The following is a 12,145-nucleotide window of genomic DNA, read 5'->3' as shown; positions in this document are numbered from 1 at the left end:
AGTTGTAAGAGAATCCGGTGCCACGTGTGACCTTGGGTCAAAGTCACTTCGTGTCTCTGTGCCTCAGTTGCCCCGTCTGTAAAATGGGGTTCAGGCCGGGAGCCCCATGTGGGACAGTGTCCAACCTCTCTCGCCCCTGCCCAGCGCTTAGCACAGTACCTGGCACATAATAACGATTAGCCCGTAAGCCCGTCATAGGGCAGGGACTGTCTCTATCTGTTACCGATTTGGCCATTCCAAGCGCTTAGTACAGTGTTCTGCACCTAGTAAGCGCTCAATAAATACTATTGAATGAATAGTAAGCACTAAACAAATGCCATTTAAAAAAAAAAAAAAAAGGGCGGGAGAAGAGGGGATCGAGTGAGCCCGTCACTGGGCAGGGAAGGTCTCCATCTGTTGCCGAAGTGTCCGTTCCAAGCGCTTAGTACAGCGCTCTGCACCTACTAAGCGCTCAATAAATACGATTGAATGAATGAGCTGTTTGGCAGAAGAGAAAACCGAGACACAGAGGAGTCAAATGACTTGCCTAAGGTCATGCAGCAGACTGGTGGCGGAGCCGGGATTAGAACCCAGGTCTGGGCCCCAGCCCTTCAGCTTTTTGGGCCCCGAATGCCCGTCCCCCCACCCCGGTATTTAGGCACTTACTATATGCCAGGCCCTGTAGTAAACTGCTGAGGTAGATTCAGACTGGGCCCGGTCCACATCCCACACGGGCTCCTCGTTCTGAGGTAAATTGAGGCACGGAAGAGTGAAGGCCTGATCATGAAAACGATGGCATTTCGGCGCTTACCGTGTGCCAGGCACTGTACTAAGCGCCGGGGTAGGTGTAAGATGATCGGGTCGGGCACGGTCCCTGTGTCGCGTGGGGCTCACAGTCCCAATCCCCATTTACAGATGAGGGAACTGAGGCGCAGGGACGGTCGGTGACTCGGTCAAGGTCACCCAGCGGGCGTGCGGCGCGGCTCAGTGGAAGAAGCCTGGGCTGGGGAGTCAGAGGTCACGGGTTCGAATGCCGGCTCCGCCACTTGGCAGCTGTGGGACCGTGGGCGAGCCGCTTCACTTCTCTGGGCCTCAGTTCCCTCATCTGGAAAATGGGGATGAACTGTGAGCCTCCCGTGGGACCACCTGATGACCCTGGATCTCCCCCAGCGCTTAGTACAGTGCTCTGCCCGTAGTAAGCGCTTAACAAATAGCAACATTATCATTACACAGGACGGGGACCGAGTCCAACGCGATTGACTCGTCTCCACCCCAGCGCTTAGTCCAGTTCCACGGCACGTAGTGAGCGCTTAAATGCCATAATTATTATGATTATTACTATTATTATCGAGGGCTTGCTCCGGACCAAGCACCGGGAAGTGTCCGGTGCCACGGAATCAGCAGGCAAGCTCCCCGCCCAGCGTGAGCTTGCAGTCTCGTGGGGGAGACTAATAAAATGATACTAATAAATGATACATAATTCATAATACACAATTTAAAGAGATGTCGAGGGCGAGGCGAAGGGCAAGGGTCCAAAGGTCACAAGCTCGAGGTGCGAGTGGAGGCGGGAGGGAGAGGGCTTGATCTAGGAAGGCCTCTCGGAGGAGACGTGACCTTTGCGAGGCTCTGAAGGCGGAGAGAGGGAGGGGGTTCCGGGCCTCCGATGACGGTATTTGCCAAGCGCGTCCTAATAATAATAACGTCGGTATCTGTGAAGCGCTTACTACGTGCAGAGCACCGTCGTAAGCGCTGGGGGAGATCCAGGGTCGTCGGCTTGTCCCACGGGAGGCTCCAGATGAGGGAAGTGAAGCGACTTGCCCACAGTCGCACCGCTGCCAAGCGGCCGGGCCGGGCTTCGAACCCACGACCTCGGCCTCCCAAGCCCGGCCTCTTGCCCCTGAGCCCAAGGCCACGGCGTCGGTATTATAATAATGTTGGTGTCTGTCAAGCGCTTACTAGGTGCCGAGCACCGTTCTGAGCGCTGGGGTAGACGCAGGGGAATCGGGTCGTCCCCCGTGGGGCTCCCGGTCTTCATCCCCATTTTCCAGATGAGGGAACCGAGGCCCCGAGAGGCGAAGTGACTCGCCCCCAGTCACACAGCTGACGAGCGGCAGAGCCTTAGGATTATTCTGCGATCGGGGCACGGCGAGCAAGCGGATCCCCGGGGCCCCGTCCCATCCCCGGCCCCGAGCGGGCGCTCGGCCCGCGCGCGCTCCCTCCCCCTGCTCTCCCCACCCCGGGCCGCCGGTCCCGGGTGCGGGCGGTGACGGGAGGCCGGTCCGCGGCAGGGCCCACCCCCGATGTCCGGCGATGGCCGAGGACAGTCAGGACGAGCTCATCAACAAGAACGCGGCGCTGGGCCGGACCCGGAGACCCAGCCTGGCCGAGCTGCTCGGCGACGCGGGTGAGTGTCCGCGCCCCCAGAGCCCCGGGGTCTCTTCCCTCCCGCCGGATTCGATCCCGGATCCTCGGCCCGGCCCCCGCCCCCCCCCCCCCCCCGGCGGATTCTGCCGGAGCCGGGCCGACGGCGGTGATGACGAGGGCGCCCGCGGAGCGAGGTAGACGCGGGACGGTGAGCCCGCCGTGGGCGGCCGTCGGCTCCGTTTGGGGCCGAATTGTACTCTCCGGGCGCTTCTCGCAGTGCTCCGCGCGCAGTAGGCGCTCAGTACCGTCAGATCCGACCTCTGTCCTCCCGTGCGGGGAGGGGGATCGGGTGTCGTCTCTCCGCGGGACGGATGAGGAAACCGAGGCCCCGAGGGGTTCAGGGGAAGTGCTTCACCAGCGAGAGGCGGCCCGGCGGGAAGAGCCCGGATCGGCTCCCCGTCTGCTGGGCGGCCTCGGCCGAGTCCCTTCGCCTCTCTGGGCCTCAGTTCCCTCGTCCGTAAAATAATAACGTCGGTGTTGGTTAAGCGCTCGCCGTGTGCCGAGCGCCGTTCTAAGCGCTGGGGTGGACGCGGGGTCATCGGGTCGTCCCCCGTGGGGCTCCCGGTCTTCATCCCCATTTTACACATGAGGGAACCGAGGCCCCGAGAAGCGAAGCGACTCGCCCACAGTCACGCGGCTGCCGAGTGGCGGAGCTGGGACGCGAACTCATGGCCCCCGACTCCAAAGCCCGGGCTCTTTCCACTGAGCCGCGCTGCTTCTCAGAACGGGGATTCAAACGGCGAGCCCCCCCCCCCCCCCCCCCCCCCGACGGGCCTCGTACGGGCCTCGCGACGCGGCGAGCGCTCGGTGCCGTAAAAAACGGGGGACGGGCCCGAGGTCCCCCGGCGGGGCGGGGATTAGAACCCGGGTCTCCTGACCCCGGGCAGGTCGGGGGTCCGTCGGGGCGGAGGAGGGCTGAGCCGAGCCCTCCCGCCCGTCCGCCCCACGCCCGCCGGCTTGTCCGCCCTAACCCGGCCGCTCCCCTTTCCCCACCCCCTCCCCCCGGTCCGCCCAGAAGAGAGCGGCGCCGATTCCGACTCCGGTGCCACCAGCGAGGAGGAGGAGGAGGAGGAGGATGGTACCGACGAGGGCGAAACGGAGGAGGAGGAAGGCGGGGATGAAGACGGCGAAGGCGACTCGGGTAAGGAGGAGCGGGCGATGGGTCCCCGCGGCCGCCGGGTGCCCGGGTCGAGGCGCGTGGGCACATCCCCGCCCTCTCGGCGCCGCCCCGCGTCCGGCTGCCCTGGGGTGAAGCGGGCACCCGGCCCGACCCCGAGGCTTCCCGCCGCCGCCCTCCGGGATCCGGTTTTGGGGGTTCCCTGCGTGGGGCCGCCCCCGCCCCCTAAAAATAACGCGGCACTTCTTAAGCGCTTACTCTGTGCCGAGCCCTGTTCTAAGCTCTCGGGTAGATGGAGAGGAATCAGATTGATCGCCCCCCCCTCCCCGTCCCCCCCCCCCCGGCCCCCATGGGCTCCCGATCTTAATCCCCATTTTCCAGATGAAGGAACTGAGGCCCGGAGAAGTGAAGCGACTTGCCCAGGGGGCGGAGCCGGGATCGGAACCCACGTCCTCCGACTCCCGGCCCCGCGCCGTCCAGTACGGCGCCCGGCACGTTACACGATAGTGTAAATATAATAACGACGGCAATGACGTTGGTGTTTAAGCGCTTACTAAGCGTTCTAAGCGCTGGGGGAGATCCAGGGGCATCGGGTTGTCCCCCGGGAGGCTCCCGGTCTTTATCCCCATTTGACAGATGAGGTCGCTGAGGCCCGGAGAAGTGACTTGCCCACGGTCACCCAGCTGACGAATGGGCCGGGCCGGGATTCGAACCCGTGACCTCGGACTCCCAAGCCCGGCCTCCTTCCACCGAGCCACGCTGCTTTTCTAAAAAGTCACCCTCCAGGCCCCGGCGGGCCCCCCCGGGGCCACGGACCGGACCCTCCGCCCCGGGCGGAACCGGCGCGGCTCCCGGGAGGAGCCTGGGCCCGAGAGTCCGAGGACCCGGGTTCCAATCCCAGCTGCGCCGCCGGCGGGCCGTGGGTCTCTGGGCGCCTCACGGCCCTTCGGTGGGCCGTTTCCTCCTCTGCGACGTGGGGACTCGGTGGCCGTCGCCCGCCTGGATGCGGACCCCCGGGTGGGCCAGGGACTGCGTCCTGTCGGCATTCAGCCGTGTGACTGCGGGCGAGTCACTTCACTTCCCCGGGCCTCAGTTCCCTCATCTGTCAAGCGGGGATTAACCGTGAGCCTCCCGGGGGCCGACCTGATGACCCCGGATCTCCCCCAGCGCTTAGAGCGGTGCTCTGCACAGAGTAAGCGCTTCACAGAGACCAGCGTTACCGTTATTACCGTGATCTCCACGGAGTAAGCGCTCAGTGAGTACGAATGAATGAACGGTGAGCGCTTAACACATTCCGCCGTTCTCACCCCAGTGCCCCGTTCCCTCCTGAACCGCCCGCCAGTCACCACCGGAGCGGCGCCCAGTCTACCGTCCGCCCGTTTGAAAGACCCCCCCCGCACCCCTCGATTCCCCCCACAAGCCGGGGGGCCGCTACCCCAAGGGACTGACTACAGGGCACGTTCCTTCAGTTGTATTTATTGAGCGCCTAGTGCGTGCAGAGCACTGTACTGAACGCCCGCAGGGCCAGCCCACCTTCAGACCCCCGCCGGGCCGCAGCCGGGGAGACCATCGCAGCGGCCCCGCCCAGGCAGGGGCGCAGGCTCGGGAGTCTCGGGTCGTGGGTTCTGATCCCGGCCCCGCCGCCTTCCTGCCGTGGGACTCCGGGCGAGCCGCTCGGCCTCTCTGGGCCTCAGTTCCCCCATCCGTGCGACGGGGATGAAGACCGAGCTCCGCGGGGGCTCGTATCTGTCCCGGCGCTTAGAGCGGCGCCCGGCCCGTAGCGAGCGCCCGACCGATGCCGCCGCGAGCCCCTCGGGGCCGTTAAAGATGCGGTCGGTCCCCGTCCTCCCCGCCGCCCAAGGTTCGGAGGAGGACGACGACGAGGACTACGGCCCGGACGAGGAGGCCCCGAGGGAGGGCGAGGCGGAGCCCCCCAAAGGGCCGCGGGGAGCCGCCGACGGAGACCCGCTCGGCTCCGACGGCGACGAGGCCGAGAGCTGCCCCATCTGCCTCAACGGCTTTCGGGGCCAGGCCGTCGGGACCCCGGAGAGCTGCGCGCACTATTTCTGCCTGGACTGCATCGCCGAGTGGGCCAAGGTGAGGCCGGACGTCCTCCCCGCCGGCCCCGGGGTCGCCGTCCGCCCCTCCCCCGGGGCCCGGTCGGGGAGGGCGAGGACGGGCCGGCGGATCGGGGACCGGCGGGCGGGAAGCCGCCGGGAGGGGCTCCCCCTCCGCCCGCCCGTGACGCCGGCGTCCCCCTTCCAGAACGCCAACTCCTGCCCCGTCGATCGGATCGCCTTTAAATGCATCTGCATCCGCTCCTGCTTCGGCGGGGAGATCCTGAAGAAGGTGAGGGTCCCCCTCCTCCGCCCCCCACGGGAGTCACGCGCCTCCGGGCCGGGCCAGCCAAGCGGGATTCTGTCCGGCCCCACCCGGGGCCCGCCGTGCCGAGGGGGAGGGCGAGCTGGCGTTTTTAATAATAATAATAATAATAATAATAGTAATAACGTCGGTATGTGTTAAGCGCTCACTATGTGCCGAGCACCGTTCTGAGCGCCGGGGGAGATCCGGGGTCATCGGGTCGGCCCACGGGAGGCTCCCGGTCTTCGTCCCCATTTTCCAGACGAGGTCACCGAGGCGCAGGGGAGCAGAGTGACTCGCCCACAGTCACCCAGCTGACGAGTGGCAGAGCCGGGAGTCGAACTCATGACCTCTGGCCCCGAAGGCCAGGCTCTTTTCCACTGGGCCACGCTGCTTTTAGCGCTTTGCACGTCGCAAAGGCTTAATAGAAGCCCCCGTTAGTTATCGTCCTCGTCGATAGCATTATCCCTCTTGGTCCGGATGGGGAAACGGAGGCGCTCGATTCGATTTGTCATTCGTTCATCCGGTAGTATTCATCGGGCGCTTACTACGCGCGGAGCACTGGACTGAGCGCTCGGAATGGGCAGATGGGTGACAGATGGTCGCTGCCCTCTGACCGGCTGACGGGCCGATCGGGGGAGACGGACGGACGAGAGCAGTGGCGGTACATAGGGTCGAGGGGACGATAGCAGATAAATAGAACCGAGGCGACGTACGTCTCGGCGGCGGAACGAACAGGGTGATGAAGATACACACGGTCGAGCGGACGAGTACGGTGCCGAGGGGAGGGGAAGGGAGAGGGGGAGGAGCGGAGGGAGAGGGGGGAGAAGAGGGTTTAGGTGCGGAGAGGCGGAGAGGGAGCAGAGGGAGAAGGGGAGCTCGGTCTGGGAAGGCCTCTCGGAGGAGGTGAGCTCTCAGTAGGGTTTCGGAGAGGGGAGGAGGACGGGTCCGGCGGAGGCGAGGAGGGAGGGCGTCCCGGGACCGCGGGAGGACGCGGGACGGCGAGGAGGCGGGCGGCGGAGGAGCGGAGCGTGCGGGCTGGGCGGGAGAAAGAGGGAAGGGGGGAGAGGTAGGAGGGGGCGAGGGGACGGACGGCCCGGACTGAGAGATTTTCGCAGAGCGCCTCGCTCCCCGCTTGGGAGAGGACGCCGCCGCGGAGGCGGCGGACACGTTCCCCTGCCCGCGGCGAGCTCGGTGATAGACGTAAACCAAAGACCGAGGCGGCCGGCGGCGCCGGGGCCGCCATGGGGAGGGAAGGGGGGGGTCCGCGGGCGTGGGGGCGACGGACGGGCCGCCCGCGGGAGAAGCGGCCCGCCGGGCGGAGGCCGTGTGTGACGGTCTCTCGCCTCGGAGCCCGTCTCGGCCAGGGGACGTGTGCGTCCCTTGCTGTTTCGGACGCTGGGGCCGGCGCGCCGCGCGCGGGGGACGCCGGGTGGATCCCGCCGCCCCGCCGGGGACTGACCCCTCCCCACCCCCGGCCAGGTCCCCGTGGAGAAGGCGGAAGGGCCGGCCGGAGAGGAGGAGGAGGAGGGGGCGGCGGAGGGGGCGGAGGACCCCACCTTCTGCGAGGTGTGCGGGCGCAGCGACCGGGAAGACCGCCTCCTCCTGTGCGACGGCTGCGACGCGGGGTGAGTGCCCTCCGAGGGGCCCGCGGGGGGGAGAACGGGGCGGACGCTGGCTCACCGTCCCCCCGCCCCTCCCCGTGTCCCCCCCGTTCAGCTACCACATGGAGTGCCTGACCCCGGCTCTGAGCGAGGTGCCCGTGGACGAGTGGTTCTGCCCGGAGTGTGCCGCCCCGGCTCCCGGTAACGACGACCGGGGCCGGCGGGGTCGGAGGCGGGCCCGTGGGGGGGGGGGGGGGGGGGGGGCGGCGGGGGCCCCGGGGCCCGGGGGGGGGGCCCCGGGGGCGGCGAGTGAGGGTCGGCCTCTCCCTCCCCCCGAGCCGCCGAGAGCGGGAGCGAAGAGGAGCCGTCCGGCCTCCCGGGGGGGACGGGCCCGGCCGCCGGCCGGCCGCGCCCCCACCCCGGCCGCACCCGGGCCATCGCCAGGACGCGGCAGAGCGAGCGGGTGAGGGCCACCGTCAACCGGAACCGCCTCACCACCGCCCGCGCCGTCCAGGTAACCGCCGCCCCCGTCCCGCCCGCCCGCGGGTCCCCGTTAGAGAAGCGGCGCGGCTCGGCGGGGGGAGCCCGGGCCCTGGGAGTCGGGGGTCAGGGGTTCGAATGCCGGCTCTGCCACCTGGCGGCTGCGTGACCTCGGGCTAGTCACCTGACCTGTCGGGGCCTCGGCTCCCTCATCTGGAGAACGGGGACGAAGACCGCGAGCCCCACGCGGAACGGGGACCGGGTCCGACCCGCTCCGCTCGGATCCGCCCCAGCGCTTAGGACGGTGCCCTCCACCTAGTTAGGCGCTTCGCCGGGGCCGTAGTTATTATTCGTGTCCGTCGTCCCCCCCCCCCTTCCGGGGTTTTTCCACTCTCGGTGCCGGGCACTGTACTGAGCACTGGGGCAGATCGAAGCCGGTGAGGTCGGACCCGGTCCCCGGCCCCGTGCGGGGCTCCCGTCTTCGTCCCCGTTTGCCAGGCGAGGGAACTGAGAGAGAAGCGGCTGGCCCGAGGTCCCCCCGGCCGACGAGAGGCAGAGCCGGGATTCGAAGCCGGATCCCTCTGACTCCCAAGCCCGGGCTCTGCCCGCTGGGCCGTGCCGCTTCTCAAGTCGTCCTCCGCGTCCCACGTGGGATCCGCCGTCTCCGGCCCCGTTTCACCGTTCGGGGAGCGAGGCCCAGAGAAGCCAAGTGGGACACCCGAGCTCACCCAGCAGACGGGTGGCGGAGGTGGGATTAGAACCCGGGTCCCCGGCACTCCCCGGCCCGGGCCCTAGCCACTGGGCCGTACTGCTTCTCCGGCTGCCCGGGCTCCTCCGGGGACCCACCCGGCTGCCCGTGGACGAAGCCCGGTGGCCCAGTGGATAAGATGATGGCGACGGAGGTGTTTGCCGAGCGCTCACCGTGCGCCAAGCGCTGTACTAAGCGCTGGCAGATCTGCCTCGTGGGGCTCCCGCTCTCAAACCCCATTTTCCAGATGAGGGAACTGAGGCCCAGAGAAGCGAAGGGACTCGCCCAGGGTCACCCAGCAGACAAGTGGCAGGGCTGGGATTAGAACCCATGACCTTCTGACTCCCGGACCCAGGCCGTATCCACGACACCGTGCCGTCTCTCTCTTATTATGATTATGACTATCATGATCATTGTTATTAATTATTAGGGATGGCCTGAGGCTCTCTGGGCCACAGCGGCCCCTTGAGGGCAGCGGACGGGGTCCCTTCTTTACTTCCCGAGCGCCCAGTACAGTGCACGTATCGGGTGGCGGCTAGACTCTAATGATTACGCTATTTATTAAGCGGCTACTGTGTGCCAAGCACCGTTCTAAGCGCCGGGGGAGATCCAGGGTCATCGGGTCGTCCCCCGTGGGGCTCCCGGTCTTCGTCCCCATTTTCCAGATGAGGGAACCGAGGCCCGGAGAAGGGAAGCGACTCGCCCGAGGTCACCCAGCTGCCAAGCGGCGGAGTCGGGGTTAGATCCTCTTTCCGCTAAGCCACGCGACACAGATCCACCCGGCTCGAGTTCATTGTGGCTGTGGGGGAAACGAGCCCGGGCTCGGGAGGCAGAGATCGTGGGTTCGAATGCCGGCTCCGCCACTTGGCCGCCGTGTGACTGTGGGCGAGTCACTTCCCTTCTCCGGGCCTCATCCGGAAAATGGGGGCGAAGACCGGGAGGCTCACGTGGACCGGACCCGATGACCCTGTGTCTTCCCCCGGCGCTTAGAACGGTGCTCTGCACATAGTAAGCGCTTAACAAATACCGACATTATTATTATTATTATTACAACCTGATGACCCTGGATCTCCCCCAGCGCTTAGAACGGCGCCCGGCGCATAGTAAGCGCTTAAATACCAACGTCGCATTGTCATCGTCGTAATCGTTATTGCTGAGAGCACTTGACTGAGCGTTTCGGCGCTCCGGAGCCACGGGTGGGACCCCCCCCCCCCCCGGAGGGGAATCGGTCCCAGGAGGGGCAGGGGAAGTGGGTTTGGCCCCGCCAGAACCCGTGTCCTCGGATCTCTCCGTCTCTCTGTCTCTCCCGCCCCGTCTCCCCGTCTCCTCGCTGCGCGTCTCTCCACAGCACGGGCCCAGGTCCCCGCCGCCCTCCCCGCTGGATGAGACCATCGAGGCCGTGGCGGCGGGGCTGAGCACGGCCGTCTATCGGCGGCCCCCCGCGCCCCCAACGCCGGGCGAGCGGAAAAGGAAGAGAGGTGAGTCCCCGGGGGAGACGGGGGCCCCGGCTCGCTTTCCTCCCCCTCCGATCCGCGAGGGGCTCCTGAGGCCGGGGGCGGGGCGGGGGGCGCGCACGTGACTCAGTGGAAAGAGCCCGGGCTGGGGAGTCGCAGGTCGCGGCTTCGAATCCCGGCTCCGCCCCTCGGCCGCTGTGGGCGACTCGCCTCTCTGGGCCTCGGTCCCCTCATCCGGAAAATGGGGATGAACTGGGAGCCTCACGGGGGACGCCCCGGTGACCCCGTGTCTCCCCCGGCGCCGAGGACGGCGCTCCGCACAGAGCAAGCGCTTAACAGATGCCAACGTCCCCGTGAGGAGGGGGGAGCGTAATCGGGGAAGGCTGCTTGGAGGAGACGGGGCCTTCCGTAAGGCTCGGAAGGCGGGGAGGATAATTGTCAGCCCCCCCCCCCCCCCCCCCCGAGCACCGTTCTGAGCGCTGGGGTCTGGTACCAGTTCGGCAGGCTGGACACAGTCCCCGCCTCACGTGAGGCTTGCGCTCTTATCCCCCTGTTACAGATGAGGTAACTGAGGCCCGGAGAACGATGATATAATAATAATGTGGGCCTTAAGCGCCTCCTCTGTGCCGAGCACCGTTCTGAGCGCCGGGGGAGATCCGGGGGCGTCGGGTGGGCCCACGGGAGGCTCCCGGTCTTCTTCATCCCCGTTTTCCAGATGAGGCCACTGAGGCCCAGAGAAGTGAAGCGACTCGCCCACGGTCACCCGGCTGCCGAGGGGGCGGAGCCGGGACTCGAACCCCTGACCTCTGACTCCCAAGCCCGGGCTCTCTCCACTGAGCCACGGTAACGATGGTATTTGGTAAGTGCTCGCCAGGTGCCAGGCACCGGTCTAAGCGCTGGGAAAGCTGAGGTGGTCAGGTTGGCCCACGTGGGGCTCACCATCTTAACCCCCATTTTCCGGGTGAGGTCACTGAGGCCCGGAGAAGTGAAGGGACCTGCCCAGAGTCACACAGCAGACGGGGGGCGGCGCCGGGATTAGAACCCGGCTCCTTCTGACTCCCGGGCCGGGGGCTCTGTCCACTAAGCCCCGCTCTAGACTTACTCTCCGCCGTCCCCCTCCTTCCACGGATTTATGTGTCGTTCTTGGGGGGGCAAGGGGGGGCTTCAGCTCCACGTGAGTCATCGTGGCTCCGTGGCAAGAGCCCGGGCTTGGGAGTCAGAGGTCGCGGGTGCGAACCCCGGCTCCGCCGCCCATCAGCCGTGGGACCGTGGGCGAGTCGCTTCCCTTCTCTGGGCCTCAGTTCCCTCATCTGGAAAATGGGGATGATGAAGACCGGGAGCCTCCCGTGGGACGAGCCGACGACCCCGGATCTCCCCCGGCGCTTAGAACGGGGCTCTGCACATAGAGAAGCAGCGTGGCTCAGTGGAAAGAGCCTGGCTTTGGAGTCCGGGGTCATGAGTTCGAATCCCAGCTCTGCCACGCGTCCGCTGTGGGACTGTGGGCGAGTCACTTCACTTCTCTGGGCCTCAGTGACCTCATCTGGAAAACGGGGATTAAGACTGGGAGCCCCCCGTGGGACAACCCGATTCCCCTGCGTCTACCCCAGCGCTCAGAACGGTGGTCGGCACCGAGGAAGCGCTTAACAGGTACCGACATCGTTATCATTGGGAAGCGCTTAACAGATACCAACATTATTGTTATTATCGAGCGCTTACTGTGTGCAGAGCACCGTACTCAGCGCTTGGCAGAGCGTCGTAGAGCACCAAACAGAACCATGCCCGGCCCGCAGCGAGTTTACCGTCTAGAGGGGACTTGCGGTCTAGAGGTCGGGCCTTTCAGGGGGCGAGGAGTGTGGCCTAGTGGGTAGAGCCCGGGGCCTAGGAGTAGCGGGTGCCTGGGTTCTAATCCCGGCCCCGCCACTCTCCCGCTGCGGGGCCTTGGGCAAGCCACTTCACTTCGCCGGGCCTCGGTTCCCTC

The 12,145-nt window shown here is 66.6% G+C and overlaps 1 protein-coding gene across 1 annotated transcript in view; it reads left to right on the top strand.

Moving 5' to 3' along the window:
- PHRF1 (PHD and ring finger domains 1) overlaps window positions 1-12,145 on the top strand; it is a 32,255-nt gene that overhangs the window by 4,818 nt on the left and 15,292 nt on the right. The window contains exons 2-9 of the mRNA XM_039911654.1: window positions 2,268-2,383; window positions 3,419-3,544; window positions 5,382-5,617; window positions 5,786-5,869; window positions 7,364-7,509; window positions 7,601-7,686; window positions 7,824-7,999; window positions 10,062-10,191. Of these exons, the coding sequence (XP_039767588.1) occupies window positions 2,290-2,383; window positions 3,419-3,544; window positions 5,382-5,617; window positions 5,786-5,869; window positions 7,364-7,509; window positions 7,601-7,686; window positions 7,824-7,999; window positions 10,062-10,191 (1,078 nt within the window). The 5' untranslated portion in view covers window positions 2,268-2,289. The remainder of the gene's footprint in view (window positions 1-2,267; window positions 2,384-3,418; window positions 3,545-5,381; window positions 5,618-5,785; window positions 5,870-7,363; window positions 7,510-7,600; window positions 7,687-7,823; window positions 8,000-10,061; window positions 10,192-12,145) is intronic.

Source organism: Ornithorhynchus anatinus, chromosome 3, assembly GCF_004115215.2.
Source record: "Ornithorhynchus anatinus isolate Pmale09 chromosome 3, mOrnAna1.pri.v4, whole genome shotgun sequence".
Taxonomy (NCBI): Eukaryota; Metazoa; Chordata; class Mammalia; order Monotremata; family Ornithorhynchidae; genus Ornithorhynchus; species Ornithorhynchus anatinus.
The sequence above is the reverse complement of the archived record's forward strand: the minus strand, read 5'-3'. Positions and strand labels throughout refer to the sequence as shown.